Source organism: Dermacentor andersoni, chromosome 7, assembly GCF_023375885.2.
Source record: "Dermacentor andersoni chromosome 7, qqDerAnde1_hic_scaffold, whole genome shotgun sequence".
Taxonomy (NCBI): domain Eukaryota; kingdom Metazoa; phylum Arthropoda; class Arachnida; order Ixodida; family Ixodidae; genus Dermacentor; species Dermacentor andersoni.
Genome location: NC_092820.1, coordinates 73,987,952 through 74,015,155, shown reverse-complemented (window position 1 = coordinate 74,015,155; position 27,204 = coordinate 73,987,952). Strand labels below are relative to the sequence as shown.

At 48.8% G+C, this 27,204-nt stretch overlaps 1 protein-coding gene across 1 annotated transcript; it reads right to left on the bottom strand.

Annotated features, from left to right (window-relative positions):
- Positions 1-419: 419 nt before the first annotated feature.
- LOC129385478 (uncharacterized) lies at positions 420-25,761 on the bottom strand. Its single transcript, XM_055072114.1, has 4 exons — positions 25,614-25,761; positions 14,393-14,578; positions 1,112-1,222; positions 420-1,053 (listed from the first exon to the last, which is right to left on the bottom strand). The coding sequence occupies exons 1-4, from the start codon at positions 25,677-25,679 to the stop codon at positions 898-900; spliced, it is 519 nt and encodes a 172-aa protein (XP_054928089.1). The 5' UTR covers positions 25,680-25,761; the 3' UTR covers positions 420-897.
- Between the last annotated feature and the right edge of the window lie 1,443 nt (positions 25,762-27,204).

The window sequence follows — 27,204 nt, the reverse complement described above, 5'->3', positions numbered from 1 at the left end:
TTTGGCTGCTTCGGGTTTTCTCGCATGCTTGGACTAAGCGCTATATAGAACGAACAGATCCATGGGGCCAGGCAGCTATCACTGCTTCGAACGCTCGTTCAGTGCCCAGCCAGCCACTCGACCACTCGGCAAGTGTGATTGAGGCAGTACAGTGCGCTGTTATTACTAACCAAAATATTTTGTTCATGGGCGGAAACCTCTTCTAACGAACCAAGTAGTTGCACAAAGTATCAGACATGAAAATTTGAGCGGTGGTGAAATTAAAGTGCGCAGCTCATTTCGTAGCAGAACAGTACCCACGCTGTTGAGATCGTCATATGCTTCGTAACTACTCATTGATACTAAACCACAGCTTAAAACTACAGTGACAAAGCTGAAGCAAGGACGCATTAGTGAAAAAGCAATAAAAAATGCGCCATTGATCTACGAGGCTGATTGTAGAATCGAACACGCGCGTTCCCATCGGGCTGAGTGCTCCGGCCATCCCAACGGCGCATAAATTTCTGTCATGCCGACTTAAATCCTGTCAGTATGTCTGTACATGAGTCAGTATGTTTTACAGTACTGGTTTCGACGTAGAAGACGTCACTTCACACTAAAGAGACGGTACGAGTCGGAAAACAACCACCAAACGCTGCCTCCAATCGCATAAGTGACATACAACACGGAGCGTTTGCCCGAGCCAGCACGACGACTGCCCATAGATGGCGCCACTGCCTACGCAATATGGCGGCGCCGATGAAAAAAAAAAAAGAGGTCTATGCGGAGATTCCAGTGCGCCGTTGCCTTCTGACGCTAAAACAGCGACGCCTACTACTTAGCGTCGCTCAGATGCAGTGCGGTCACGTGCGCCAGTCGCACTGGCGAAGCGCGCGCACAGCCACATTTATTGCCGTGCTACGGCTTGTTGCCGATGCTGAAGTTCTTGCGCAGTACAAGGATTGGCGCGAAAGGATGGGGCATCTGGCACCTTTTCAGGAAGTCGGCCATGTGCACGTTGAAGTAGAGCCAGGCAAAGCGCTTCCGCGGCTGCTTCTCCAAAACGTACTTCATCTGCGCAGGCAGCACACCCGTCACACGCCGAGCACGCGCGCAGACATTAGAGACTGACCTTTTCTGCAACAGTAACGTCGTTGTCGAAGACTAGGACCACCTTTTTTGTATCCGCGCCGTACGCAATGTTGGTGTCCTTGACGTGTGCTTTTGAGCCACTCTCGCAACCCTGCAGGAAAAAAGAAGCGCTTCATTTGCTATGCAGCCTTTCTTACCCTATATATTCGTGCGTCGTACAAAGCCCACCGCCAAAGGCGATGGCTTACACTGACTGTGCCGCTTTACGTTTGTTGGTACGTCATCGTGTATGTCTTCTGTGGCGCCAAGAAAAAAAATAGAGTCAATGTTGAGTAAATATTAAGTGCACACCACGGGAAAGCGGTTTGAACGGAACGATCATCGTTCTCTTTGCAGCGGCTGTATTGCACACATGCAAGAGGAGAGGGTGGCAATTATACTAGGTGCCAATATGGCGGTTCGAGCCAATCCGCCAATGCGTAAATTAGAGGGCCTGGTACGCAACCCTCCTCCGGCCGAACCGTTGACTCGTCCGCAATCAAATTTGGCACCGAGGTTGCATTGCGCAGGTCATAGAGCCGATTACCCATTTCGTACGATTACTGGCCCGCTGTTTGGTTAAGAACAAATTACAAGGAGTCTTCTCTGGCACCGATGCAGCTGGAAAATTCGAAGTGCACCTGTGACATAATGCGTTTTCTTGTGAATAACATTAGAGAGTTTTTTTTAGCGTTTCTGGTATTGCAGACTGCAAGCGGACTGGTCGTATTACCGTTTGAGCGGAGGCACTAGGGTCTGCGCCCTGCACGGTGCAGCCACCTGATGGCACAATGCTCAACTAGACAAACACTGAACTAATACTGCAGCAAACGATTGTAATCTACTTCACTGCTGGCGTAAATTTTCACCAGTGGCGTAATCGTGTTGTTGCAGGAAATTTAGAGTAGCGCCAAAGTAAAATACACTTGGTTACTGATATATTAGCTGTGCTTACCTGCACGGGCTCAGCCCCACCGCTGGCTGCATCATGAGGCCGTTCACGTACGCACCTTGCCCATCCGCTAATACGACCAGACCGCTTACGTTTACCGGAATACCGGAAGCGCTAAAATTCTCTATGTCAGTTATCCAACAAAGATTTGGGCCGATCCTGAAGATAGTACTCTCTAAAAATCTAGGCCGATCCCGAAGGTTGTGCAGTGTTAAGATGTGAGCCGTTCGCGTGAGTTTGTGTTGCTCTTCAATAAACCTCTTTGACGTCCAATGGGGTCACAGTGCATGTGCCATTGGTGACTCGAGGACTTCGTGACTGCGTCTCCAGAAGGCGCAACGTGTCCAGAGTGTGGCGCGAGAATGGAGACGGCACGCCTCATACGTGACGCGTTTTAGGTTATTTGCATACCTGCATACCTGCATTGCAAGTGTAATGAACGAGAAGAACAGGGCGCAAGCAAGCTGTGGGGCGCTATCATCGATGTAAGGCGCGAGGCCAGAGCGCGAGCTGTCGGCGCCGAGACCGTTGTTCCCTTGTGACTGCACTGGTTTTTCGCCTGTCGCTTGCCGTCAATAAATGGCCTTATCAAAGTGGTGGAGGTGTCGGGTATTCTCCTAACCTATCCTGGACCTCACAAGCTGGACGTTGCCCACTGCCACTCCGACAATGCCTGGTAACGCCACCCAGCAAGGCGTGGCCCAATCTCCGCCGGTCAGCGTGTTTTCTTTGATTTCGCCAAGGCCTTCGACAAAGTGTGTCATAAATTGCTTCTATTTAAACTTGGCAAACTTGGTAAACTTGGTAAACTTGGCAAGCCATGCAAACTAACCTGTTTGCATGGCTTGAACATTCTCTCCTTAATCGGTCACAGTATGTTGTGTCAAACAATCACATGTCCCCATTTAATCCCGTAGACTCTGGTGTGCCCCAAGGATCAATTATAGGCCCTCTTCTTTTCTTAATTTACGTTAACAATTTGCCCAACGAAGTGTTTTTCTAATATTTACGTTTTAGGAGATAGATGTCCTTATTATCCTCTGTGAAAACTCGGACAAATATGATAACAATTTCTTACAAAACGATATAAACGCTATCTCTAACTGGTGTAGCCTATGGTTAATGCAACTTAACGTAACTAAATGTAAATTTATGCGTGTAACTCGCACCAATATTCCTCCGCCGAACGATTACCTTAATGATACTCCCCTAGAGGTCGTAACCTCCTATAAATACCTAGGCGTCCACATAACCTCGTCACTTTCCTGGTTGTTGCACATGGATAAGGTATTTAACAATACTAACCACATGCTAGGTTATCATCGCCGAATTTTTTTCTGCAACTACATCATTAAAATTAATCCTATACAAAACGCTTATTAGGAGTAAAATGGAGTACGCCCCATCCATCTGGCACCTGCACCTTCAAAACCCTTATTCAATCACTTGAACTAATCCAAAACAACACCACAATTTTCATTCATAGCAATTATAACCGCAAATTAAGCGTAACTGCCATGAAAAACTCTTTGCTACTTGCTCCTCCCCCAGCCCGGCGTAAGTGCTTTCGCCTTGCGTTATTTCATAAACTATATTTCCACAATTTCTACCCGCACGATAATTTTATGTCATCTCCTATCAATATTTCCTCTCGCATTGATCATAGCCAAAAGGTTGGAAGCATACAATGCCGCACCAGAACCTGAGGCGAATCATTAATTCCTAGGACCTCTCAGGAATGGAACCACCTTCCCGACGCAGTTGTCGCAATCAAGGACAACTCAAAGTTTCGTTCGGCCTTATCAGACATCATCACTCCCGGGTACAATTAACTAATCAATGTTTCTGTAATAATTAAGTAACCATTTTTTGCTGCTTTGTTATTTCCTTGTATATGTTTTACCCACTCCCCTCTGTAATACATCGGTCTTGAGGGTACAATAAAAAAAATGTGCTGCGCCAGCGCAATCCCGCTTACTTTATTGGCACAGATGATCATGCCGTAGCAGATTGGCAGTCGTCGTTTGAAAGGGTGAGCGCGCACTATAAGTGGGACGACGCTCAAAAACTAGGCAGCATCCTGTTCGAACTAGCAGACGTCGCAAAAATCTGGGCCCGCATTCGCAAAAAGCTATTACGCTACGTTTGTTTTCTTCGTAATAGCTAATTCCAGCCAATCCTCGTGCTGGACATCTCATTAGCGAAGGCGGTAGACCAATGACAAAGAGCACGTACGAACGAAAAGCTTTGTGAAATCGGCCCTTGGTCTCGTAACCGTGAGTCTGATTTCGCCACTTGGGCTACTTTCAATATGAGCTTCCCGGAAGTGTTCGGTCGTCCCGCAGTCCGCAAGCTTAGTGCTGAGCAGCGTCTACGCAGGTGCGGGCAGCAGTAGCGCGAGAACTTCAACGAGCTGCATCGAACATGTCATTGACTTGTGCAGGCGCGTGAATCCTTCCATGATGAGCGACAGAGGATCAAGCACATCTTTAAATGCACAGACCGTGATGCCTTTCAGATGTTGCAGGCTAGGGACCCGCGCACAGCGTCTGAACTCGTCAGCTTGTGCCAGAGCTTCGACGAACTTCGTAAGCAACGCGTCTTAGCTCGGCGGCAGACGTCAACGGACGATTCCCTCGCCGCGTTGGCCATCGGCGGCAACCGCAGTGTGCTCCTGCCACACATCAAGGAGCTCGTGCGTAAGGAAGTTGCTCGATAGCTTTCGTTCTTCCCAGCCAGGCTCCGATGGAGAGATTCAAGACACTCTACAGGCCGCAGCAGACGCCGTCGTGGCTCATGCCGGGGCTTTGAATCTCGCAAGCTCCCCTCAAAAATCCGAGCTACTTCTGCCATGCCACCGGGGGGGGGGGGGGGGAGGGGGCGGGGGGCGGAAAACACGTCTATTATACAGGTCATCCTAAACCACATCCGCGTTACTAGAGTGGACAGGCTCCGGGTGCTCGGTTTACACATTCAAAGCAACCGGCTCAACACGTATACCCTACATACACTCCACACCACATTCAATCACACCCGGCGCCTTCTAGGGCGAGTCTCCAATAAACATGGCGGACTAAAGGAGGCCGAACTTCTCCGCTTGATCCAGGCCTTCGTTACCAGTAAGATTACATTCGCAACACCGTATCTACATTTCCTTAAATCAGAATCAGATAAGATCGACACTCTTTTACGCAAAATATATAAATTCGCTCCGGGGGTCCCCATACCTACCTCCACTGAAGTCGCCTCATCGACTTCATTTCTCGTTCAACGGGCTCTTTTGTTCACGTACTCCGGGATTCTTGCGGTATAGTCACCCTCATCGTCAACGCCGTGTGCAGAGCAAGTTAGCGCTGTGTGTCAGATGTGCCTTCTATTTCCGTGTCAAGCTTGCGCTATAACAAAATAAGCTATTGAAGCGTCAGTTGAAGATGTACGGACACTTGTGGTTCTGGACACTGGTGCCGCTATTTGCGTAGCGAGCCATGAGGTTTGCCACTCCATGGCTGGATGGATGTTATGAGGGTCACCTTTGGAAAGGGGTGATGGGTTGCGCCACCAAGCTTTTGCTATTATACTGCCTAATGTTCTACCAAAGTTGCAAAGGAAAAGACGAAAAAAATCCCGCTATGATCTCCCACCACCACATTTTCTGACCCACTATTGCGAACCTTGCTTTTGCACGTCTCCATTTTTTGTCGTTTCCCTACTTTTCTTCCTGCAATCTTCAAATCGCCCCTTACTAATCTCTATTGCGGACATGTTGCCTTTTCCCCTGCTCTCGCTGAAACCATGGGCTTCAAGGAGGTCAGTGTTGCCTAAATCGACCGCTGGGCAGGTGTCTTCACATTCTAATAAAACATGCTCCATCGTTTCCCTACTTTTACCGCAACAAGCACATGCTTCTTCTTCCTTCTTATACCTCGTTTTATAGGTGTGTGTTCTTAAGGCATCCTGATCTCGTTTTGAAAAGTAATGAGCTTCCCTTTGAGTTATCATAGATTTTTTCCTTCCTGATTTCGTTTTTTCCTCTTAAGTAGTTACTCATGGCAGGTTTCTTTTCCATTGCCGCCACCCATGAGATTATTTCAGCCTCTCTGACTTTCCGCTTGACGTTCATTGTTTCTTTGTTGCCCACCCTACAAGCCGCGTACTTGCTGGTAAGCTTCCTAGTTGTTTTCGTCCACTGTGAATCAATGTTTTTCCTGTACAGATACTTCAACACTCACCCAGCCCATTCACTTTCTTCCATATTCCTCAATCGTTCTTCATAATCAAATTTACTGTGAGCTTCCCTCACTTCAAAAGTAGACCAGCCCATCTTACCCTGCACAGCTTCATCTGTAGTCTGCCCGTGAGCGCCCAATGTGAGGCGACCCACAGACCTTTGGTTCCCATCGATTCCTGACGTTAATTTAAAGCAAACAACCGCATTTTCAAAAGTAAGTCCTGGTACTATTACACCTTTCAGCATACCCCGGAGAGCCTCGTACCTATTGTATCTTCATAGGGCTCTGTGCTTCATTATGGCTGCGTATCTCTTCCCGCTTACTGTTATTGTTTTTTTTTCTTGTGTTTCCACATATCTATTGCCTTCGTTTATACATATACCAAGGTATTTATATTCTCTTACCCAAGGTATTCCCTGGCCCTGTATTGCCACTGTCTGTTCACTGTTTTCATTGAATACCATAACACCTGATATTCAAACACTAAATTTCAAACCTAAATTGTTGCCTTCGTGTCCACAGATATTAGCCAGACGTTGCAAATGACTTTGCTTGTTACCTAGCAACACAATGTGGTCCGCATAAAATAAACCTGGAAGCTGGTGCTCTACTACTGTACCCACCTGTCTGTATGAGAGATTAAACCCGGGAATACTTCTTTCTTGGGCCCTCTCCATCCTCACCATGTACATCATAAACAGCAGTGGGAACAAAGGGCACCCCTGCCTCAGTCCCTTGTTGATATCAAATTTCTCCTCGCTCCTCGTCTCTTCCTTTTCAGCGCAAACGGTATTTTCCAGGTAAATCTCTCTCAAAAGCTATCGACAATCGTCACCTAAGCCAGACTTCCAGAATATTCCACGAAGTGTTGCGCTCTACGCTGTCATACGCCCTTGTAATGTCTAAAAAGGCCTCATATAACGGTCTGCTTTTTACTCTTGACATTTCAATACACTGAGTAAGAACAAATAAGTTATCATCCAAACGCCTATTTATTCTGAAGCCGTTCTGAAGTTCTCTCAAAATGCCATTATTCTCTGCCCATGGTTGCAGCATTAATTTGATTGCCTGCATTGCTAGCCTGTATATTACTGATGTAATGGTCAGTGGTCTATACGAGTGATTTCTGTCTTTCTCCCCATTACCTTCATAAATAAATTCATCCTATTTTGTCGCCAACTGTCTGGTATTCGTCTATCTTTTAAAGTTTTCCCACTGCTTTCACCAGAGTTTCCTTACTTTTTGGTCCTAGTTCATTAATCAGTCTAATGGGAGCCTTGTCTAGGCCTATGACTGTGCGCTTAGGAATTTTATCTTCCGCTTTCCTCCAGTTGAAATTTCCATCACCAGTTGGGTCTCTTTCATGCTCTTTTTTTCTTCAAATACAACCTCGTCATTGCCTTCGAAAGATTCGGCTGTTATTTTTCGGATGTAATTTAAGGCCGCTTTCCCTTCCTATTGGTTTCCATCTTCGTCTAGGATATGTTGGTGTATTGTTGTTGACTTCCTGCCTAATAATTTGATGTGGTTCCAAAATACTCTCGGTGCAGCCTTCTTTTTCTCACGTATTTCCGACAACCAACGTTCCTTTTCACCTTTTATCTCTTCTTGCACCGGTATTTGAACCATAGACTTTTTCCCCAGGTATGTTTTCGGTTTACTGGCTACATCATCCTGCGGCGACTGCGCTTTCTTTGCCTGCCTGTGCTCTCGGGATGCTTTCTGTCTCTCTGCCATCGCTTTTCGTATCTCTCTGTTCCACCAGGTTTTCGGTATCTTTTTTCCTTTCCAACGAGCATGTTGTTTCTCTTTGCGTATTTCTGTCATTATTACACTTAGCAGCTCACTTTATTCCCACCCTTACTTAGCAATTTGCAATTTTCTTCCTCGATTCTAGTGAGTATATTTGTTATTTGTTTAGCGCTCAAATTTGGACGGGCCATTTTGCACCCCTTGCTCTTTCCCAACTACATATCCCATTTTTAAAATGATACGTTTATGGTCACTTCCTATGCTGCTATACCATTCCTCATCAATGACCATTTCTCTCAACATATAATGAATTCTTTCTTTCATCAGACAGTAATCAATGGTCCATTGCCGGTTTCCCACTTCCCACGTGATCTGCCCTTCACACTTACACCCTGTACTCACGATAACGAGGTTATGTTGCTCCCAAAGGTCTAGCATTGACTTCCCGTTGTTGTCGGTATAGCCATTTAAATCATGTATGCGGGCATTCACGTCACCTCATAGGATAATTTCAGCATCATTCCCGAAGCCATTAATATAAGCACTTATACAGTCGACTAACTCTTTATTCTTCTCTGCGCAATTATTTCCGGTCCACAAATACGTAACGCCCAGCCATGTTTTTTTCCCACTCATGTACTTGATAACTAAAGAATCTCTTGACATTTGAAATTTACTCTATCCATTGGGGAGGGGGGGGGGGGCGGCTCCCTGATGGATGAGCATTCCGACTCCCCCTCGCTTTCTTTCTTACTTAGTTCTCTTGCACCCTTCCCAAACATATTTCTCATTCATTGGCGCCTCTTCAGAGTCTCTAAGGTACGTTTCTGTAACCGCACACACCCCTATTTTTTCTCTATGTAACTGCTCCTAAACATCTGCCCACTTTTCCTTTCTTCTGCCACCCTGCGTGTTTATTTAGCCTATTGCATGGCGAGCTCTCTTTCTTGCTTTCCTCCTATTTCTGTTATTGAGGGCGATGGTATATTGAGGTTTCCTTAGGGGAACGTCTATATTACTACCTACTCTGGCCTCCTGAGCACCCGTGGGCCCCCTAAAAGAGCAACACCGCGACCAGCAAGCAGCAGCTTACTTCTCGCGCAAGCCTGTAATTGAACTGTATCCCGCCTTGTCGAAAACCACCAAACCTTCTCACTTCTCTGTTTACTTCGACAACCTGGAAGCCTTTCTGTCGGCTCATTTTCCATATCACCTCATTAGCAGCCACTACGGTCCTTTGTACGTGACTGTCACGTACAGGCACCTCCGGCACCGTGCACACCACGATCTGCACCTGAGGGGATAGCTCGCGCAAGTCCGTAAAGTGACGATGCCACCTACAGGGTTTTCTCTCCATACTGCGAGCGCATGACATGTTCAACTTGTTGCAGCATGTGTGGCCGGGCGGCTCATACATGACGTGATTTACAGCGTTCACTTTCTTGAGCTGGCTTCGTGTTCCCATCATCTGATCCTTGGGTGGGATTTTTCGTCATGTTATCACAACGTTTTCTACTGCGCGCGTGCTCAGGTTTAACTTTCTGCATTTTGTGAGACGCCTTGTGCCCATGCGGCCGTTGGTGATAGAAAGTTTGTCGTTACCGCGGATGTTGTCCTCCCGCCTCAGAGTGCCGTCATTTTTCCCTGCTTCCTGTACGACCGTCTCCAATGCTACCGTTCCTTTCACGTCATCCCACATGCTTCGGCGCCACCGCATTATGTCAATGTCATCTTCCTTCCTCGCGCTTTAGCAGGATAATAATAATAATAATGAGTATTCCTGGATTACATATTTGCAATCCCAACTCAGGCCCCCTGACTTTGTATCGTAATGAAACGCTTGGCGACGTTCAAGCTGCAGACGCTGATGCTATTGTGCCCCTCGATCTCCCAGAGCCTGAGACAACACATCAACTGAATGTCCTGACACCTCACCTTGCACCCGACGCCATGCTCTCGGATTTTTTTCACCACTCCATCGACAACGATCTCGCTCCGGCTGAACGGGCTCAGCCTCTTGCCCTTATACCAGAGTTCCGCACATCATTTGATTTGCCGCAAGCGTAACTAGGCAGATCAAATGCGGTTCTCCACACTTTTGACACTGGAATTCAGGCTGTTTTGCGACAACGTCCCTACCGTGTGTCACCTGCGGAGCGTCATGTCGTTAGAGAGCAAGTTCACCACATGTTTCAGAGCGGAGCCACCGCGCCTTCTTGTAGCCTGCGGCCACCTCTTGCTGGTCTGGTTAAAAAGGATAGAGGGCTCAATTAGATTATGTGTAAACTACCGGTTCCTCAACAAGATTACTCGCAATTATGTTTCTCCTCTTCCCCGTATAGACAACGGCCTCGACTGCTTACGGGGTGCCGAATTTTTTGCTTCCCTCGACTTGCTATCCGGATATTGACAAGTCCCTATGGCGGAGTGTGATCGTCCGAAGACGGCGCATTTTATACCGGATGGCCTGTATGAACAGAGATGCCATTCGGACTTTGCGATGTGACCGCACCTTTTGAGCGGATCACGGAGGGCCTTTTACGTGGCCTCAAATGGAAGATACGTTTCTGCTATCTGGATGACACCGTCATGTTCGCCCCCTTTTTCGCCACTCGTCTCACTCGTTTACGCGCAACTTTACGGTGCCTTACAAACGCACGCCTTCAACTCAACCTGAAGAAGCGTTACTTCGGAACTCGCCGGCTCACTATCTTTGGCCACGTCGTCTCTAAAGATGGCGTTACTCCTGTCTCGGAAAAACCGCGTGCTGTTGCCGAGTTTTCGAAGCATTCTGCCATCAAAGAACTTAGAAGCTTTGTCGGCTTGGCTTCCTATTTTCGTAGCTTCGTCGAAAATTTCGCCGTAATCATATCCCCCCTTATGCAGCTTCTCGCTGGCCCCAGCGACCTTTCTCGCTGGACACCAGCCTGCGACAACGCCTTTACGACATTCCGCCGAATAATTAATTCACTACCGGCGCCACACCATTAGGACCCTGCTACGCCAAGCGAAATACATATAGATACCAGTGGTGTCGGTCCTGATGCAGTTCTGGGGCAACACAAGCATGAGCTCCCTGACAACACAAGTTCCCTGAGTATGTGTTTACGTATGCAAGCTGCGCCCTCACGAAGGCGGAAGCGAAATATTTGGTCACGGAAAAAGAGTGCGTCACAATTTTTTCGGTGTTAGGAAAATTTCGCCCCTATTTGTACGGCAGGCCTTTCGACGTTGTAGCAGACCATCACGGACCCTGCTGTTTGGCATTCCTCAAGGATCCCTCTGGTTGCCTCGGTCGTTGGGCTCATAGTGAACAAGAATTCGACATTCGCGTCATTTGCCAATCCGGCCGGGTGCAAGCATGTTGAAGTGGATGCGCTCTCCCGATCACCCGCGAAATCCGACGAAGGGCCACCTTGAACGTCCTTCTTTTCCAAGCTTTACGTCAATGTGTAGTAGTGTCACGCGTTATTCAACTGCCTTCTTAGTCTTTTTCTTTGATATTTACCTTTCGCTTTGTTGTCGGCACCCTCCTCTTCTCACAATTATTCTTCTATTCATTGCGTGACAGACCAGCTCTGGGCCGTCCGGCAAGCCGAACATGCCACCCGAGTCCAAGGACTTCGAGCCGCCACCTGAGGCTACCAGAACAAAAAACTGCCGGACCATTCATTAATAAAATTTCTTCTTCTTCTTCATTGCGTGTTTCTTATCCAATCTTCCAATCGCCTCTTACTAATCTCTACTGTGGACACCTTCACTTTCCCCCTGCTCTCGCTGAACCCCAAGTGCTTGAAGGAGGCCAGTGATTCCTGAATCGACCACTGGGCAGAGGCCTTCACATTCTAATACAGCATGCTCCATCATTTACCTAGCTTTCCCTAGCGAAAACAGAAGCGTTTTCGCATTGCGCCCCATATCGGAATGCGACCACCGGGGCCAAGGATCGAGCCCACAACTTCGTGGCTAGGAGCGCTACGCGATAAGAACTGAGCCGCGTACACCAGCGAGTTTCCAGTTTCGTACAAAAATGCTGTCAGAATGGTGCTGCGATCGTTCCGCTGCCAAGGGATCCCCGAGGTAGGACGTTCATGTATGTCTTCGTGCCCAGGGCTTCAGACGTGTTCTTGCGGGTTTAAATTAGAGCTTTAGGTTTCTCATTTTACGAGCTATCTCAGTTTTGTAACCCCGGCAAGGCAATAAAGGTTGGCGCACTTGTACGAATACTGCAAAATGTTGCATGTTTGGTTGAGAAACGATCAATCATTGCAGCAACAAACCGTTTTGAAGCCAAAATTGGGAAGTCTGGGCAAATTCATGTAATATGCCCATCATTACACCAAGACCGTCTTTCTCGAAGGTGTCCAACTCTCTTGCATACATGCATGAGTTGCGAGAGAGATACCTGGCGACTTTTGCTTCTCAGAATCGGCCTTTCCATATACTCTGTTCCATACATAGTAGTCAACGTTGTGGAAGCTACGCAGGAAGTTTGGTCAAGAAAAGTTCTCACTCCGCGCGTTCCGTCCATGCTTCGCTATGCGCCAACAGCGTTCGCTCGCGCGAGCACGCACGTGAGGCACCTCGCGGCGGGTTGCAAGTAAAAAACACGAAAAGAACTAGAAAAATAAGTATGATTTAAAACAACGTATTAGCAGCCGTACCCCACAGTGTGTTTGTTTCTAAGGATTAAAACTTGTTTCATTCAATGCTGAGCCTATCTAAATAAAAAAAAAGAAAACAGTTGCGCACAATTGCGGTCCCAAAACATCGAACTACATCCAAGTGCGAACGAAGCCACTGCAAGAAGCCTCTTGCCTCCGCAGCCTCGACTGCTATGTATGGAATGGAGTACAGATGCTAGGAAGGACGCGCCTTCCTGCGTTCTTCTCTAAGCGAGCAGCGCTACGCCATAGCAGATAAATGCTCCCGAATATGCTCGCTCTTCGTTCACAGCGCAAGCCTTGGGCTCATGGCTGCGTGGTCTTCAGTTCGAAACGTGTTTATGACGATTTTTTTTTTTTTTTTTGCAACGGTGCTGCATTTCAACGCGATAGCGTTAAGGGCACCGTGTCGCCGAAAATGGGATGTCGACGTTGGCGGAGTTACCCGTGAGTGAAAATTTTCGCATATATTTAGGTATATGTATATGCCACGCCTTGCTATATGACATGCGGTATATTCGGGTTACAATGCCACAGCATTCTATCACTAAAGTTGCCCATACTTTGTCTTCCATTCTTGACAAAGTTATTCCTCCGAATTTTGACAATGACAGCCCACAAATAAATGTCGTGAAAGAAAAGACCGACAGCGCATGCCTTTTATGTCGAACATTCTCAGACATAAATATTAATAGTGCAAATTAACAGAAACGTCAAAATGGTATTCCTTTTTACGCGGTGTGCAATCTCCAGGATAGGCCCACGCAAGAGGCCGCGTTTCTTCCAGAGAGCTCGCCTTCTTGCGTGGCATTCGCGGCAAGTGTTTCCCTATAAACGTTGGCGTTACATAAGCTGCAGTAATCAGGAAGCGTGAGAAGCAGTCAGGAATCTTTGAACCCTGTCATGTTCCACTCTTAAAGGCGAAGCTTAAGTGTCCTCAAAGCTTTTATATTATTTTCCCCATTTGGTTTCCGCAGTGCATGTCCTTTTATCCTGTGCTTCACCACCACGTCTGACCCGGAGGGTTCTTGCTAAGTTGAGCTACGCACTAGAGAGGGACGAGGTACGGGGAGGAAGATGCCGCCTTAGCGGCTACAGATTAATGTGTAACAATACTTTATTTATCAGAATTCATTATATTCTGCATTATCCATTAGCTAGTTATCCTGAAGTTCGTGCTCATGGCTGGGCCGTCGTCAACGACCCTGGCACTGGCTACGGTCTAGTGTCGCTGGCAAAATTGCAAGAGCGCCGACGCCAGAATGGGAAGCATCAAACCTTGTTACGTGCGCCCGAGTGGCCTGGCCGCCAATCACTGACGGACACAAAACTCCCGCTTCGCCATTACGGACTCTGTATCGGCCACTGCGCCGTCTTCCGCGGTTGTAGGCAAACACACAATTTGAGCAGCAACGGACTCAACATTCCCCAGCAAAAAGTCTCCACATGTCTGCCTCTCTGAGGACTTTTGAGTAGGGCACATTTCGATAAAGATGGCCGATCGTCACGACTTTGGTGTTGGCCGAACAACCACACTTTCAGCTCTCGTAGACGCTAGCTTCAAGGCCGCTCAATTGAATTGGGTAGGAAACGATAGCATGATTTAAAAAACAGGGATGTTGCTCCGGTCGGGAGACAGCGTTGCAGCAAAGCTCTACAATTTTATCAAACCGGTGGCTTCATACCATATCCAGCGGCACAAGGGTCGCCGCCATGCATTGCTTGTACAGAGAGCCTCCAGTCAGGGCTTTGTCCTGGTCGTCCGCAAAGTGGTACATCAACGCACCCATCTCCAGCGAGAGGCCCACCACGACGTACTTGTTTCCGTAGATGCTGTTACTCGCTTCATTTACCAGCTCCATGTGCCGCTCCTGCGAGTGAAGCGTCGGTTTCACACTTTCGTCTTGAGAATGCACGTATACTGACAATTGTGATGGTCGCTGTGAAACTCTAAATATGGAAGTGGGTCTTACATGCCGTGGCGGCAAAACTGTTTCACTTTGTCTCACATTTTCATACATTCTTGGGAAAAGGTATTTTTGCGATGTCTGATAAAGAACTATGAAGAAATAATAACGCGCTAGCGTTAAGGGCACCGTATCGCAAAATAACCGACGTCGGTGTCCCGCGGCAGGTGTCTAGCGTCGGACATCGTTTCAGGAAAAATGAATTCGAACCACGCATACCCAACGACGCAGGCCCTCAGGCCCTCCATGTGGAGCAACGAAGTTACGGATATAATTCAATTTTCAAGGCAAAATGCGTAGAAAAATCGTAAAATACACCTCACACGCAACCAACAGACGGGATTCAGCGTCGGATTCTAATTTGAACATGCGAGAAAACAAAATTCCATTGTGCGAAAACTAAGAAAAACCACGAACCCCATTTCCGCCCGCAAATCTCAAAGACCATAAAGCGGCGCGCCCGGTACCTTGCAACACGTCCATATTGCGCTCGCCTCCTCCGCATAGCGGCTCACGCAAGAGTCCGCTCTTCCACCGGAAAGCTCGTCTTCAAGCATAGCGCTCTCCGCCAGAGTTTCCCGGTAGACATTACGGTTACATAAGCTGCAGTTGCCGGGAAGCTGGGAAGTCAGGGATCTTTGAATGCTATCGCGTTCCACTCTTAAAGGCGAAGCTCAAGCATCCTCCATTTTTTTTCTTTCAGATCCGCATAGCGTCATATTTTATGCATTAGATAATAAAGAGCTTTATAATTGGGGACCTAAGAATCTAGGTTCTCAAGCCAAGTTGTGTAGGCTGCTCTTGGGTTTAGAGGAGCAGCAGTTCGAAAATGAGGTCAAATGCAGACTGCGTTGGGGACTACGCAGTGGGAAAGATAAAATGGTGCCTGAAAGCAAGAAAGAAGAAAGATTTTCTGACAAGTGAAAACGAGCAGAATGTATTTTTGAGCATAAAGGGCACACAGTAAAGTGTAATAAACCTAACCACTGTGGTATTAGTTATAAGAATTAAGTATGCTTATTTAAGACAGGCAAAGCCACAACAGCGACCCAAGACGGCTTAGGGAAACACGATATCTTTTTTTTTATTTTAGGGTCTTGGTCAACGCGAGCGCAAAAACGGGAAACTGCCGTGGGTTATGCGCATGCGCACTTGGGGCCTGCAATTTTCTGGCTCCCCAAGCCGCTTGGATCCCCAATTCTAAAACTTACCAACCAAGGTGAAATACCGTTGGACATCATCAAACTGACGAGCCTGTGCTATGTATGGCCGTGGGTTAACTGGAACTATCTTTCGAGGGGGGGGGGGGGGGAGTGCACCAATTTATCCGGGCACGGGAAGGGGGAGAAAGGTTGAGGGGGCTGGCAAGACTGCACAGTAACACACAAACTTTTTTTGAGGGGGGGGGGGGGAGGGGAGGGGGTGCGCTTATGGTGGCCCATTCATTGGCTACGCCATTAGTCTAAATGGCAATCCCGAATGGAGGGTTCTTACTGTGACCTATACGGTCGGCCTACGCGCCTACATTCCCGGGAGCCCTGGTCACGTTTCCTGTAAATGCAAAAGGAGAAAGACATTGCGCATGTTGGGGCGCTATAATGTAAAACTATTGCAAAGTTTTCTATTCCAATCCTGCAATCAGCCTACCGCTACTGGTCAAAAATTATTTTGGACCACCACCACTTCTCCTGTCTGTCACGCGACGTCACGAAACCGCATCTGATATGACGTGTACACACTGATTATGCGTAATTTGACCGAACAAAACAAAAATAAATATTTCTGATTCGACCCCTTTTTGCCATTATCCCTCGGCTATTGGTCGAATGTTTTCGGGCTGCTCCCACTTCACCTGCCTCTCACGCAAAGTGACAAAACAGCTAAAGCTTACCGCGTCGAAGTGACGCGTACGCGTTAAAGATGCAATAATATGCCGTAAAAAAAATTGAATTTTTTTCTGAATAACCGCAGGCTGCCCCGTTCCGAAAGGAATAAAAGATGGCTGCAGCCGATCGCTGAGGCACTGGCTACGCGCCCCTGCTGGAAAGCATGGGTTTATTTGCGTGTAATAAGCCTTTTTGCGTGGCCGTGTAATGTTTTTGAGAACTTTCGGCAAGTTTACGACTTCGGTTTGCCAACTCTTCTTGGCTGAGTCTCCGTTTTAGCGTCATTCTTAACCTTTCGTTGCATGCCGCCGCGAATGTCGACAAACCACCGCAAGCTAAGTAAGAGAAAGAGGACCAATCGCAGACGCCGGCACCACACTTTTAGTCCGGTTATAGATATTCAGTGCAGTGGCTCGGCCCCATCGAATGCTTCTTCACTTGAGCATGCTCCTCGCCTCTTGTGAGACAATTAGACAAGACAAGCCACTCAGTGCAGACAATGTTATTCCTTTTTCAAGCAAACAAAAGTGACCTCCTATGAACGAGGGGAGTATTTCATTGGTTTGTTCAGACAACCCTGTGGGGGACCGCCCGATGCTTGCGACAGCGGTTACGCAAATTTGACGCCAGGAGACTGAAGTAAAAACATATTGGAATATTTTTACGTTATACAGCCCTTGATTACCGAAGCAACCAACTAGCCCAGATATGACTGCCTTTGGCAGCCCAGGTTGAATTTAGCTGACAAAATAAGCGAAGTCATTGAAGACTTCTCAACAGAAACAAATATTTTCTTCTTGTGACGCTTCTGTGTGTGTTGTCGGAAGTCACCAGTAAGTAGATAAATGAGTAAGGAACGATGTATATCTTCGTAAGCGTCTTGTTTTGTGTGCGTGTCTATTGTAGCTCGACAAAAAAAAAAACGTCCATATATTCTGCACAATTTATCGTTCACTGTATGATGACGTGCCGGCATGTATGTGAATTTGTATTGTTGCGCGAAGGACGAGTCAGAAAGACGCGCTACTATTTGCAGGTTATATTTACAACAGCGGTTGCAGCGCTAGCCGGTTAGTTCTACAGCGCGAGCCCAGTTCGTTCTTCCTCCTCTTTTCTCGAGTCATGGTGCCCACGCGCTTCGTTCAAACAATCAAATACCACACACGTGTAGTATAATTCCCCGGCGGCAGAAGCGACGTCACGGAGCGTCTAAATGTCATCACTGGGAGGGTGACACTGCTTCAGTCGTGTAACCTGCACGATATCACTGGACTAGGAAGCAGATGGGGCGTCAGGGGCGATCTCGTAGGGGATGGGAGTCACGGCACGAAGCACTCGGTATGGGCCTGTGTAACGAGACAGCAGTTTTTCTGACAGGCCGACCTGACGCGATGCAGAACATAGAAGCACCAAAGAACCATGCGGGAAGTGCACGTCTGTGTGTCGTCGGTTGCACAAACGCATTTGACTCTCTTGGGACTTCAGAAGGCGGTCACGGGCAATTTCCGTTGCGTGGGCACAGCGGGCGATGGCGTCAAGCGCATATTCACTAGTCGGTGCAGCGTGAACAGGGAGGGTTGTGTCGAGGGGCAGTGCTGGTTCTCGGCCGAGCAGAAGGAAAAATAGGGAATAACCGGCTGTGTCCTGGCGCGAGGAATTATAAGCAAATGTGACAAACGGTAGAGCGAGGACTCAGTCAGTGGGGCCTGCAGAGACATATTTCGCGAGCATGTCTGTGGGAGTGCGATCGAGACGCTCCGTGAGGCCATTTGTTTGCGATGCTTTGACGTGGATACCTCGTGACACAGGACTGCAGGTAGTCCACGATAACTTTTGATAGAAATGTCCGGCCATGGTCTGTCAGAAGTTGTCGCGGAGCTTCACGTAATAAAATCACGTCTCGTAGAAGAAAATTGGCGACATCTGTGGCGTAGCTTGTAGGAAGCGCTCAGGTGATAGCGTAGCGCATGGCGTAATCCGTGGCCACAGTGATTCACCTGCTCCCAGAGGTAGCAAGAGGAAAAGGGCCGAGTAAGTCCAAACGAACCCGAAAGATTGGTTCCGCGGGAATGTCGAGTGGTTGAAGGTACCCAGCGGGAGCGTCGATGGTGTCTTGCGTCGCTGGCATTTCTTACATGCAGCTACGTATCTTCGAACGGAGCGAGCAATCCCTGGCCAAATGAAGCGTCGGCGGATCCGGTCGTAGGTACGTGACACACCCAGGTGACCGGCAGGGGGGAGGCCCTGATGTTCGTGGAGAACAGCCAAGCCAAGGCGTTTAGCGATCACCAGGAGCAATGCAGGGCCTTCGGGGTGAACGTTGTGGCGGTAGAGTACGCCGTCTTGAAGTGTGAATAAGCGAAGGGAACTGTCGGCAAGTGACGATTCGAGGCGGCCAATGATAATATGCAAGGACCGGTCACGGCGCTCCTCGTCGGCGACGTGGAGCAGTGGAAAAACAGAGAGAACACAGGTGTCCGTGTTAGTATTAGACGTAGAGGTCACGTCTTCGACTGGGTACCGAGAGAGGCAATCTGCCTCCTGGTGTTGACCCACAAAACTCCGCATGTCTTTGACAGGCTGAGGTACGGGAAAAGCCGCTGCTGCTCGAACGTTCTCCGGGTCGGGTTGTACTCCGGAAGCATCGACAAGATGGCCTAGCACTGTAATCTGTAGGCGTCCGAAGTGGAACTTCGATGAGTTTAATTTTAGCCAAGTCTTGCGGAAGACGTCAAGGATAGCTGCGACGGGCTCAAGGTGCTTGTCAAATGTAGCAGAGAACACAAGGACGTCGCCGAGGTAACAAAGGCAAGTTGTCTATTTGAAACCTTGAAGCAGAGAGTCGATCATCCTTTCGAACGTGGCGGGGGCATTGCGTAAACCGAACGGCATAACCTTGAATTGGTAGAGGCCATTTGGAGTGGTGACAGCGGTCTTTTGTTGGCCTTGCTCATCAGCGGAAAACTTCCAATAGCCAGATCGAAGGTCGATGGACGAAAAGTATTTGGCAGCGTGAAGACAATCAAGAGTGTCGTCAATTCGTGTTAAAGCTAATCGTCCGTTTTAGTAATTCGGTTTAGGCGGCTGTAATCAACGCACAAACGCCATGTGCCATGTTTCTTTTTGGCGAGCACGACCGGCGACGCCCAAGTACTCGAAGAAGGCTTAACAATGCCTCTGGCGAGCATCTTCTTTACTTCCTGCTGAATAACTTGCCTCTCTGCCATTAACACGCGATACGGTCCGCCGTGAGCATCACCAGTGTTTATCCGATGCTTAAGAAGGGACGTCTGAACAAGTGTTCGATTGACAGTGCCAAATGTGTCGCGGTAGGAAAGAAAAAGGCGATATAGGGCGGCTGCAACGTTAGCTGCTAGGTCCGGAGCTACCATGGGACGCAATGGTCCGTCGAGGTTCCAGGCATCCTGCGGGTAACCAGGAGAATCTGGAGACGCGTCGGATGCAACAGCAGTGGCGTGGTCGTCTGTTATTGACCGGAGCGTGGCCACCGCTATGCCTTCAGGTAACACTTGCTTCGTCACGCCAAATTGATAACGGGGAGACATCCGATTAGCGCCAAGGGTTACGACGGAGTGTGGCACAAAGACGTCGCGCGCCAGGAGGACATCACGAATAGGAGCGACGACATAGTCGCCATCAGGCACGGTCGCCATTGAGTCCAATTCGACGAAGGTTAGTGCTTTTCGAGGTAAGTGAACAAACGCTGTAGTGCAGAGGGTGTTCGGTTGTTCGGGAAGAACGTCTGAAAGAAGAGGAAGCTCTAGGCACAGCGTACCGGTGGAACAGTCGATGAGAGCAGAATGCATCGTCAGAAAGTCGAGCCCGAAGATTAGGTCGTGAGGGCAACTGGTGAGCACGGTGAACAGGACTGGAATTCGGCGGCCAGCAATTCCTATTCGAGCAGTGCACGTACCCCTGACGGCAACAGTGGCGCCATTGGCGACACGTACGGCTCGAGTGATGGCAGGCGTAAGATCTTTCTTGAGCTGACGACATAGTTTAGCGATCATTATGGACACTTGGCCTCCAGTATAAGTTAATGCCGTCAACGGAACACCACGTACGTCTATTTCAATTAGGTTCGTGTTGGTGAGGAGCGTCAACGGAGGATTTGGACAGGAAGACGGGATGCAGCACTACCTCCGAGAGCTGCACGGCCTAGTTTTCCATCCGTCGGTTTGGTGAGGAAAAGCGGCGAGCTTGGGGCGACGGGGAGCGACGGCGCTCAGGCGACGGCGATCGCACGGAGGAGCGGCTGTCAGTGGTATCGGAAGTAGGGCACACACGGCGAGGTGAATAACGGCGAGCGTCGGTGTATGGGCGAGGAGCAGGGAATGAGCTCCAATATGGCGCCGTCCAGGTGGTGCGGCAGTGGCGGGATACATGACCAACAAGGTGGTAGCGGAAGCAGATCGTTCGTCGCCTGGGGTTCGCCATTCAGGAGGATTGCATGGTCTGGGAGCGAAATACTGGTCATTACAGGTCGTGGAAATGGGAATGGGCGCCGAATCAGGTCGGGAGACAGAGCAGGCGGTAGGGATGCCAAGGTCTGCACTTTCTTGTCGCACAACTGCTTGAATAACGAAAATGGTAGGGGCCGGCTGGTGAAAGGTACCATCAGGGAGTTGTCGATGAAGGGGGGACGAACTCGCCGCTTCAATCTCACGGTGAACGATACGTGTGACGTTCTCTTGAAATGGTCGTGTGGCGGTAAGAGCGGAGCAAGAGGACGTGGTAGAGGTGTTTGAAAGCGAGGAAAATTCTGGGACGCCGCGGTGGCTTCTGCTACGTCGAAGCGGCTGCATTATTTTTCGATGACGTGCACTGTATGAACGCCGTTATAGACGAGCTAATGGAAGGCGTTGTCCGCGATGTCTTTTCGGATATGGCTTACCTTGTCAACCTCGGTCATGTGCTCGTCGACTTTTCGGCAAAGCGCGAGCACTTCCTGTATGTAGGAGACACGATTCGGTCGACGACTGGACACGGGCGGCAAGCTCTTTGCGCAGCCTGTTGGCGACCTGACGGGTTGCCAAATAGGTCGCGAGGCCGCTCTTTGAAAGTGTCCCAGCTGGAGGGCTCGATCTCATGGGTGCGAAGCTAGACACTCGGTGTTCCTTCCAGGTAAACGGTCACATTGGCAAGCATGTGGCAGGGTCCCAGTGGTGGCTTTGGCTAACACGCGCATACATGCTGAGCCATTCGTCGTCGTCAACGTCATTTTGGGCGGAGAATGTTCCAGGATCACGGAGACTAGGAACCGTAATGTACGTTGTGCTTGGCACCGCAGGTGTAGGTGGCGACGGGGTGGTTCCATCGGAAGCCATGGCTGAGAAGACGATTGCGCGGTTGTTTCAGAGCTCCGTTGCGAGGACTGAGCTCCGCCACAATGTTACGGGAAGGACGAGTCAGCATGACCAGAAACTATTTACAGGTTATATTTACAACAGCGGTTGCGGCGCATAGCGGTTAGATTCACAGCTCCAGCCCAGTTCGTTCTTCCTCCTGTTTTCTCGAGCGATAACGCCCACGCGCCTCGTTCAAACCATCAAATACCACACTTGTGAAGGAGTATTATTCGTTTGCGTCCCCATCAAGCGGAACAGTTTCGAAACTTCAAAAGGCGTGAGAGCGGGCTAGTTGGTATTTAACGATGTTGTAACCTTTCCCTTATCGCCTTTGTTGAGTTCTGTGTCCCCTCTTGCGCTTGTTTCATCATCAAAACTCACGATAGTTTGGAAGTAGGCTAGTCGGTGCTTTCTTCGAATGGCACTTAGCGCGAACGACACACCACAATATACAAGCTCAACAGATGCGCTATCAGCTGATGCTTATTCGAAGCCGCAGCGGACGCAGGTACATGCTTGAAGGTACAAAACCCAGACGCTGAGTTGCTCCGCCAGTGTGCCCTAAGTCAGTAGGGAAGCATGGCTAAAAAATAGGAAGTTTAACCCAAGTAAACCCACTGAAAGGAACGGAGAACAAAATCTTGTGAACACATGACAACAACTAAAAATCCAACCGAAAAACGGACAAGTCTACGATCTAACAGTCTATGTAGTTACAATATCTCTTAAAGAAACAGTCTATGTAGTTACAATATCTCTTAAAGAAACCTTCGCAGAAGTGTCCAAATGCAAGTCATACAATGAAGACATTGAACGTGTATAAAGAAGTTTTCACTAGCCTGGAAAGTAAAGTTGGTTTAGTTTGGCACCACTCGAAATCTACGGAAGACCTTGCGAACACATCACCATATTTGGTGCTTTTACTTCCTTGCGCGAAATATTTATCCGAACACAGTACTTCTAAAAAGTCCAGACAGATGTGCTTGCATGCTACACTGACGGCAGTGTGTGGTTACTTCGGGGCGCCGACACAGGCTGTGACGGTGGCTGGCATGGGTGACCAGCCTCTTGCCTGCCGTCTTGCATGTTTCCTATGTGCATATTTATTGGCTGTACTTTTTTTAAAATACAATGCACCAACTAACTCAGCGACGTTTTTTACAGGCATGGCTAACATTCAATAACGACCATGCAATCATACAACGCCCCCCAGCGAAAATCTTCGTGGAACTCTCTCGTTAACCGCTTTGCTGTGACACAACAACAAATGGTGCGCCGACGCAAGCCCCCATCCCGTATGAATCGCGCATGCCTCACAAATGTCGTGCGCGCAGTGGCCACGATATTTCTTCTGTATGCTCCTTTGATCAAAGAATGGTGAACGACCTTACACGTGTCTTAATGAAAAGCCAAATTTCAAATTCATGCCCGACTCCACGCCACAGCGATGGTTTCGTCAGATAATCAAGGCCATATCTCGAAGGCGATTTTTTTTTTCGAATTAAGTGCGCTGGAAATATTTGTGGCACCAGGTACGCGTCACGGCCGCCACGTTTCAGACACCACGTATTGGTGTGTTCGCGCAGTCTGCAATTAGAGCGATACAGATTGAACATTTCCGACGTTCCATTTTTCGCGCTAAATCAAAGTCCTGGAGCTCGGAACCCGAGGAAATGTACACGCAAGCCTCGGGAAGTTCTAAATAAATTAGCACCACAGTTTCTCTACGCCATGAGTTCTTTAATGTCCACATCATCATCAGGCAAAAGGCGAGCGCGCGGTAGTCAGGCATTACCGCATTTCGAACTCACTCTGGCTCTCGGTCGTCTGCTAGGCTGTTACTCATTGCGCGAGCCGATGCCCGATCTGCAACATACAGCAGAGCGAGCAGAAGTGAGTGCCAGATGGTCGCGAGCTACTGCTCCCACGTGACAACCTTCTGCGTGATGACGTGGTGACACATACCCCTCTTGGGTAATTATACCGAATATGATGTAAAATCTATTGTGTTAAGTTATTTAGCGCACTAAGAGGCTTGCTCGTAATTTTACTGGTTTTTCGAGGGCCGTGATTTTCACCTAAAGTGTCCGCACTCCCTTTATGACCTACAGTGCGAACGTGCCAGTTTAACAAAATTGACAGCAGGTAGTAATTTGACTATGCATTACAGCTCGTGCGATTGCTCGTTAATGAGTGATGTCCAAAACATGGCGCCCATTACGTGTTTACGGCTACTGCGATCTCTCCCAGCTCTTGCAGGGCACCCACCCATACCCTTCGAGATTGGCTTCCTTTATTGCGAGAGCGCCGTTTTCGGGATGTGTGATTCGGACTCGCGCGTATTTCTAGTTGTCGCAAGGTCAAATGAGCAGAACGCTTCTCTGAGCTTCGCCTTTGTTCTCCAAACACCGCAAAGGAACATCATTGCATAAGACGAAGCGTTAAGAACAATGTATCTGCAGCCCAACGTTGTTCACAGCTTAATCGTCTGTTAGGGTCGCTGGCCGTTCTTTGGCGTTGGGTACTATTGTATTTTGGTGGAGTTTTCGTGCTATAAGATATTAAATGAAAATGAAGACCAGTACAAATACTGTAATTTCCTAAATGTGACAGTCCCTACAACGTACTATTGCGTTCTTCGCTATTTGTTGCGGCGGAACAGATCTACAGAATATTGGTACGCAAAATTAGGCACCTTTGTTTGTTTTTGAGCCCGCGCCTCATGTGCTAAATGCAATGTCGTGGGCGAAGGCCTAGAGAAAAGCGGCATCGCAAACGTGTTTAATTACCACAAAGAAATAATTCTGGTACAGCGGAACGGTCGCATTGAGAGTATCCACACCCGAGGCTCTATTTTAAACACAAAACATGGATGACAGGCTAACAGAAGCCAAAAACCAGTTTATATTTGACACTCTGCGCAAATTAGGATTATTAAGCGCGATGCCAGAGCTGGCATATCATATACACCTATCGACGTCACTTTCCAGGACATACAAGCTGCAGGGTGCACTGTGGTAATGGATGCAAAAATTACCAGGTAGCGGCCTTCTGATTGGCTTACCGCGTGCCTTTAGACTGCACTTTTTGTGGTGACGTCATATCCGCGACTGAAGGGTTGGCTAGGTTCTGCCGCCAAACTTATTTTTCAATATGTGCGGCTGGGGGCCTTGGAAGTGACCGTGTTAACGAATTAACCGCTATTTTCCAACCATAACTGAGATATCGTTCGGGCTACACGGCGCACAACAAATGTGGCGGAGCTCGGCCGCGGTTCCCGATGCTTTGAAACCTGTCTCTGACTTAGGCACACAAACCATGTTGTGAGGTGGCTGCTAATATGGCGTGTCGACTCTCCACGGAAAGCTGTCTAGTTTAGCTTAATCGGTATTTGTCGACTCTGCGTAGCTAAATATGCTTGAACAGTTCGTTTCCTAACAGGAAACCGTTCTTGTGTCTTTTATTCTTCTTCGGTTCAGGTTCGGTTCGGGTTCAGGCACGTTCTAAGAATGCGGATCAAGTAGGTTTTAGTTCCGAGTACCGAATTTCCGGCCCCGGTAAGGTGATGGGTTCGAGTGTTGTTTGGCAACCTGGCCTGAAGAGGAGTGTTATGACGACGTTATAGTCCGAATACACGAAGCGACATCTGCGGACGCACTTAGCACAAGAATATCGCTCGTATACCAGAGACGGATAGTCCTTGTTGGAGGCCGTGATGAAAGTCGGGGGCAGGGTCTTGCACATGGACATCTCCTCGAGCCAGTCGCTGACCGAGGAAATGGCTATCACGGTGTCGATCCCGGAGCCAACATTCGCGGCTTCCTTGATCGAATCCTTGTACTGCCTCCAGGCGGGTGCGCTGCTGTAACCGATCCCGCCGATGGCGATTACGGTTTTCTTCCTTGGGTCGCCCTGTTGGAGCCGCTTGAGGGCCTGTAGCGAAACGCCATTTCAATGCTAAACATTCGGCAGATATCTGCCCGGTTGGGGGGATTAATGAATTAAAGAGAAGGAAAATTCCAAGTAACATATTTTTAATGCGGAAGCATTCACTTGGGAGTACCCCAGCAAAACCTTTCCGTCCCCATACGCCTGGTATCTGCAGAATAAATGCATAATTGTTCAAGATTAGAGGCGTAATCTTTATAATCATGCAATAGTAGGTGATTGGTAGCATTCGGAACAATATTTCGAGGAAGCTTCAGTTTAGCCTTGAAAAGTGGAACGCCGTAAATTTCAGAGATCCCCGAGTGCTTGTCACCCTTCCCGGCAACCGCCGCTCTATCGCGGATGCGCGGAGCCAAGCGCGATGGTGGTGTTTCAAGGAACCGAGCGCGCCGCCGCGCTGGGTAAAGAGGTTCGTGTTTGAGTTTACTCGAAATAGAATAATGTCTCCTGGCATATTCAAATGAAACTCTGACGCTATCATGTCTGTATGTTGTGTTTATGTGATGCTTTCCGATTTCCCTGGCAAATTTACTTTGAGGGGCTGAATTAGTTCGGTAACGAATCCGCGCCACGTGGAGGGCCTCGGTGGTTGAGGTTCGCAATGATTCCTAGACCATCGGCGTCCGGTGCCGACATCGGACTTTCCGCAACACGGGTCCTTCTCGCGCTACACCCAGTGCCTTTTTCACTCTGTGGGGAGGGATGATCAGCGAGACTGTGTTTCTGGGCACCTTAATGGCGAACTTCGCCTCCTCCGCGGGTCGGCCCCAGTATTGCACTATCTTCGGGAACGCACCACGTGTGTAGAGTGCGTAAAGCCTGCTTCACCTTCGCCGCGGGGCGGCCCGGCATTTTAATACCTGTGGGATCGGTCCACGTATGGTGAGTGGTTAACGCCTGCCTAGTCTCCACCACGGGTGGGCCAGCATTGCACTACCTTTCGGATCGGCCCACGTATGGGGAGTAGGTAACGCCTGCTTAAGCTACGCCGCGAACCTGCCCTGCCTTGCACTACTTTTGGTACCGGTACACGTGTGGGGAGTGCTTAACCCCTGCTTCACCTCCGCCTTGGGTCGGCCCTGCATTGCACTACCTTTGGGATCGGTCCACCTGTGGGGAGTGCTTAACGCCTGCTTCAACTCCGCCGGGGGCCGGCCCGGCATCTCACTACCTGCGGGGTCTGCCCAGCTATTGTGAGAGATTAACGCCTGCTTCACCTCCGCCACGGGTGGCCCCAGCATTGCACTACCTTCGGGATAAATCCACGTATGGGAATTGCTTAAAGGGGTTGGGACACCAAATTTTCTGGCTATAAAATGTATGTTGT

Bases quoted from the DNA above. Each gene is read 5' to 3' on its own strand.
- LOC129385478 (XM_055072114.1), bottom strand. From the start codon at position 25,679: ATGTCCATGTGCAAGACCCTGCCCCCGACTTTCATCACGGCCTCCAAC. The intron at 14,579-25,613 runs GTATACGAGCGA...CTTCACTCGCAG, and splicing joins ACAAGGACTATCCGTCTCTG to GAGCGGCACATGGAGCTGGT. The intron at 1,223-14,392 runs GTATGAAGCCAC...TTTTTCCTGCAG, and splicing joins CCCTTGTGCCGCTGGATATG to GGTTGCGAGAGTGGCTCAAA.